At 37.4% G+C, this 5,392-nt stretch overlaps 1 protein-coding gene across 1 annotated transcript; it reads left to right on the top strand.

The window, feature by feature from the left end:
• Window positions 1-4,837, top strand: LOC149383099 (acetylornithine aminotransferase, mitochondrial-like). The gene is made up of 3 exons (XM_089627680.1): window positions 1-91; window positions 3,364-3,800; window positions 4,243-4,837. Exons 1-3 carry the CDS (start codon window positions 1-3, stop codon window positions 4,786-4,788), a joined length of 1,074 nt encoding a protein of 357 aa, XP_089483806.1. The 3' UTR covers window positions 4,789-4,837.
• Window positions 4,838-5,392: the final 555 nt, after the last annotated feature.

Here is a 5,392-nt window from a genome sequence, read left to right as displayed (position 1 = left end):
ATGGGGCGTGGTAAGTCAATGAAGTTGACGGAGATGTGGGTTGTGGTCGGAGACAAGGTTTGTAGGTTTGTGTGGGGGTGGGTCGGAATGTGTTGGTGGGTTTGTGAAGAGTGGGTTTGGTGGGTTTGGAAGAAGGAGAGGCGGAGAAGAAGAAGGAGGGTGGAGAAGAAAATGAGGACGGGGGAGAAGAAATGGGCGGAGAAGAAAAAGGAGGGCGGGGAAGAAGAAGAAGGGCGGAGAAGAAGGAGAGGGTTGCGGGGAAGAAGAAGGGCGGGGAAGAAAAAAAGGTGAGAAGAAGAGAAGGGCGGAGGAAGAAGAGAGAAGAGAGAGAGAGGGCGGCGACGGCGGCGGAGGAAGAAGGAGGGGCGGCGAGTGGGCGTGGGTTGGAGAGAGAGAGAGAGATAGTGGGTTTTGGTCGGGGAGAGAGAGAGAGAGAGAGAGAGAGAGAGAGAAGAAGAATAAGAGAATGAAATTTCTGAAATTTTTGAAAAAAAAAATCGCGAGGGAAGTTTTTAAGTTCCAGTCTGCGACATGTCGCCGCGGCCAAATATATACGTGGTCGCGGCGAAATGTTTCCACAACGGGTTATTGTACCGTTGTGGAAACATTTCTCCGCGGCCAAGGCTTAAGCTCGCCGCGGCGAAATGTTTGGTTTTACAGATCTCCCACAACGGTACACTGTACCGTTGTGGAAGCGTTTGGCCGCGGCGAGTTGATGCATTGGCCGCGGCGAGATCCAACAACGGGTCACTGTACCATTGTGGAATGTCCGGGATTCCACAACGGTACAACTATACCGTTGTGGAATCTTTTTCGGATATTTCACAACGGTACAACTGTACCGTTGTGGAAGCATATAGATTCCACAACGGTACTGTGTTCCGTTGTGGAATATCCGTTGTGTAATCCAACATTTGTAGTAGTGCATTTACCAAAATGAAGTCATTTCCAATTATTTATTTATTTATTTAATAACTTATAACAACCCGTTTAAAGTATAAAGTAGTTTGTGTTGTATATATATCTTACTAGTTTTGATCTTCCGTGTGCTTATTGATTTCAATTTTTCTACGAAGAAATCGTCCATTCCGAGAACTTTTGCCGTGAATATGGAAGTAACGTAGTCGAAGATCTTACCCAAATATTCATTGGTTTCCATGAAGACCTCCAAGTCCATGTCGTATTCGCTTAAATCGACACATTTCGGTATTATTAGAGCTCCCATCGTAAGACCTTTCCTCGATGATGGTGTATTTATTGTCATTATGTTTGGTGGTACACCGTAAGCCTCCTGGGCACATAGTTTGTCCGTCCGGTCAAATCCACTTTCACTTTGTGCCAAATAATTAAAGTTTTTAATTTTTGCATATGAAAGATTAGAGTTTTTTATACGATTATATAAAGATGACAAGAGACTAACTCAAAGATTATGTTAACCATATCTACCATAACGGAATTTGGTTTCTACTGATTCTGAACTTCTAAATTGAAGCGCAACATCAAAGAATTCGTAAAGAATAATAGATGAATAAATATTTAAAAAGATATATAAATATTAAAAATGACTATTTATGAGTTGAAAACTTAAAAACAGTAAAACTCCAAACTTTTAGACACTTATTTTTAAGATTAATTAGAAAATGAAAAATGGTAAAAAATAGCAATTTGAAAATTATGTTTTTAACTTTTCGACAAAGTAAAATAGCCAAAGTTTCAACTTTTCGACAAAGTATCAAAATTATGTTTTTAAAATTTTTTTACCGCTAAAATTAAAATTTTTAACAATTATTATAAGTAATTTATCACTTTAAAAAAAATTACTCTTGAGTAAAAAAAATTTTGAAATCAAATTATTGCACGTTTTAACTATTTAACTAAATTAAAACAAATTTTGACTATTTTATAAATTCATAACTTTAAATTTACGCTACATCACCAATTAAAAAATATATAGGGAAAATGACACATAAATACCTTGTGTTTTAGTGAAATGTCGAGTTTAACCTTTAGTTTTCAAAAATATCGAGTTCATGCCTTCTGTTTAATTAAAGTGACGAAATTATACCCTGAAATAGACAACAGTGCCACGAATATTGTATTTCTTGAATTTTTATTGAATTTTCACTGACGTTGACTATAATATAATATATATGTAAACACCAATTATCTGTGTTCATTCGCGCCATATATGTAATTTATTTAAAAACTAAAAAGTAAACAACAGTCTCTTAATCGTGAAGAGCACAAAAAGAGGCAAATCGGTAAAAATCGACAGTTGATAGTCATCAAAATCATAGATTCGAACAGAGAATCCATGATTCAGAGGTTCAATTCGAACACAGAATTAAGTCATCTTTGTAGAGATATGAATTTTATTATTTCATTTCAATTTAAGGCTATTTTTATTTCAAAATTGGGATTTTGAAGTTAGGGTATTCATTTGGATTTGATTCGGTTTTTGTTATATAAGACTTAATATCAATAAAAGGGAGATTTGTGACAGTGTTATCCATTTCACGGTATAATTTTTTCATTTTAGTTAAACAAAGTGTATAAACTCGATATTTTTTAAAACTAAAAGTTAAACTCGGCATTTCACTAAAACACATGGTATATATGTATTATTTTCCCAAAAATATATAATCTCATCCAAGTTCCCATGTGGTTTTTTCTAGAGTGGAGCCCGTGTACATATTAAATAAGAAGACCCTTAGCCAGTGTAAATTCGTTTTAAGAGCTTGGTGTGTGTGTTTTCCCTCTTTATTTTACTTTGCTCTGTGTTTTGTTGCTGAGAAAAGTGTCATCGATTTTGAGAGTTATGGTAGTGAGATTGAAAATTTTAATCAAGAGTGCTATAATTACTTTAGAAATGAGGGATTGTAAAGATTTAGTCTTTATATTATGATATTATTAAGCTGAGATAGCTGGCTAACTGTTTGGTAGAAAGCTTATTCGAGGACCGAGTATTTTTCGTGAAACCGTTTTCATTCGCTTGGTGTACAATTTCATTCTTAAATCTATGGTTCCCGAGAAAGCTATGAATTTTGTTGCTCATCAGTAGCAAAAATTGGCAACTTTGAGAGTCTAATAATAGAAGTTCCTATACTTGATGAAACTGAATGAAAAGTTAGGGAAAAAAAAAACTAAACTGAATCTATTTGAAAGACATTCCAAGGAGAGAATATTACTTAGAATACCAATAGCACTTTATTAGGGGTATCACTCCAATTAAGTTCATGCCATCAATACAATGAGACGGAAATATGAACTAGAGTGTCATTATACTAAGAAATAAGGAAAGTTCTAGTCTTTACAACGCGATGATAAATGATTTTGACACTTTGTAATGGTGATATTTGATAGTAGAGCTAGGAGAGCATTTGGTGTCAGGCTCATTCACCGACAAAGTGTTCTTCACGAACTCGGGGACCGAAGCGAACGAGGCGGCCATCAAATTCGCTCGGAAGTTTCAGAGGCACTCGAACCCCGAGTCCATCGAAGATCCGGCCACGGAGTTCGTGTCCTTCACGAACTCCTTCCACGGGATGACGATGGGCGCTCTGGCTCTGACGAGCAAAGAGCATTACAGGGCTCCGTTTGAGCCGGTGATGCCCGGAGTGAGCTTCGTCGAGTACGGAGACATCGAAGCCACAAGGGCCGCGATCCGAAAGGGAAAAACCGCAGCGGTGTTCGTTGAGCCGATCCAAGGCGAAGGAGGCATCCACATCGCCACCAAGGAGTTTATGCGGTTTTTGCGAAGCCCCTGCGATGAAGCCGGCGCTCTTCTCGTGTTCGACGAGGTAATGATATTCGGTATTGATTATCGGAGTTTTTAGTTGTCATTGGAAGCCGGTGAGTACATTTTTTTTTTTTTACTATTTTTTTCAAGTCGATTTGAAATTCAAGGAAAAAAAAGCGAGAGTAGATTTATATTCTCATTCCTGAATAGATACGTTGAGAAAAATTAAAATTTTAAAAGATAGGGAAAATTAAATGCTGCCCCTCCATGTGAAATACTTTTCGAGTTTTCATTTTTCTCACTATCATTTAAGGAAATTTGAAGATATAAAAAAATTTATTCGTTTTTTTAGTTTTTGTTTTTTTACCTTCAAATTATCGTTGATCCAAGGAAATGTTTAGGATTTTCATTATTTTCCCCTGTATTTTTTAGGGTGAAATATGGTAGATTGTGTTTCCTACTCATAAATTCGATGCATTTTCTGTCTCGGGTTTGTGTAACAGGTTCAATGTGGTTTGGGCCGAACGGGTTACCTATTGGCCCACGAGGCTTACGGTGTTTTCCCCGACATGATGACTCTGGCCAAGGCCAAGCCTTTGGCGTGTGGATTGCCGATCGGAGCCGTGTTGCTCACCGAAAGAGTCGCTTCTTCAATAGCTCAAGGAGACCACGGAAGCACTTTTGTCGGCTCGGCTCTCGTCTGCAAACCGGCGGCCATCGTTCTCGACAAGATTTCGGACCTGAGTTTTCTTAGCGAAGTCTCTCGAAAAGGTCTCTACTTGAAGGACCTTTTGGAGAGAAAGCTCGGGGGAAATCCCCACGTGAGAGAGATCCGAGGGCTAGGATTGATCGTCGGGATCGAGCTCGACATGCCCGCGAAAGCTTTGGTCAACGCGTGTGAAGAATCTGGGCTTCTCGTGTTGACCGCTGGGAGTGGAAACGTCGTGAGGCTCGTTCCGCCGTTGATCATCACGGATGAGGAGTTCGATCAGGCGGTCGAGATTTTGAGTCTAGTGATACCAGTTCTTGACGAAAATGGTTTGAGCTAGGGGAAATAGTTGCCTTGTTTGAGAAGAATCAAATGAAGTTATATATGGAGTAGACATTTTTGAAATGAAATGTATGAGTCTAGTGATACCAGTTCTCTGGTAATAATGAAATATTATTATTACAATCTCACACCAGTAAATTGTTTAACAATATTCATTCGGAAATTTGTCTATTTGCCGAATTAAATATTTATTGTGGAATTAATTATTTATTGTTGGATTAAGTAAATAATTAATTGAATTTTAAGTTGGGCCTTATGGACACTATAAAATTATAAATTCCTTGGCCCAATACCAGTCATGTTGGGCGCCTACTTTGGGTAGATAATACCAAATAGTTCTCTCTTTAATTAGTTGCTAGATTTGTGAAAAAGAAATCAGGTAACTAATTAAATAAGAGAGAATATAATAATGGTAGGATATATTCTCTCCATTAAATAAGGAAATAAGATATTGTCCTCATTATTCTCAAAATCTAGATTCCTTAAATATAGGAGAAAAATAAGAAAATATAATATTATGGATTATGATCTGATGGATGAGAGAAAAAGTAGGATTTGTAGTCAAGATCCAACGATTTATGCTCAACTACAAAATAATAAAT

This window comes from Urtica dioica, chromosome 10, assembly GCF_054948205.1.
Source record: "Urtica dioica subsp. dioica isolate 48M chromosome 10, U.dioica_male_clone48M_v1_H2, whole genome shotgun sequence".
Classification (NCBI taxonomy): Eukaryota; Viridiplantae; Streptophyta; class Magnoliopsida; order Rosales; family Urticaceae; genus Urtica; species Urtica dioica.
This window is presented reverse-complemented; position numbering and strand designations above follow the sequence as displayed.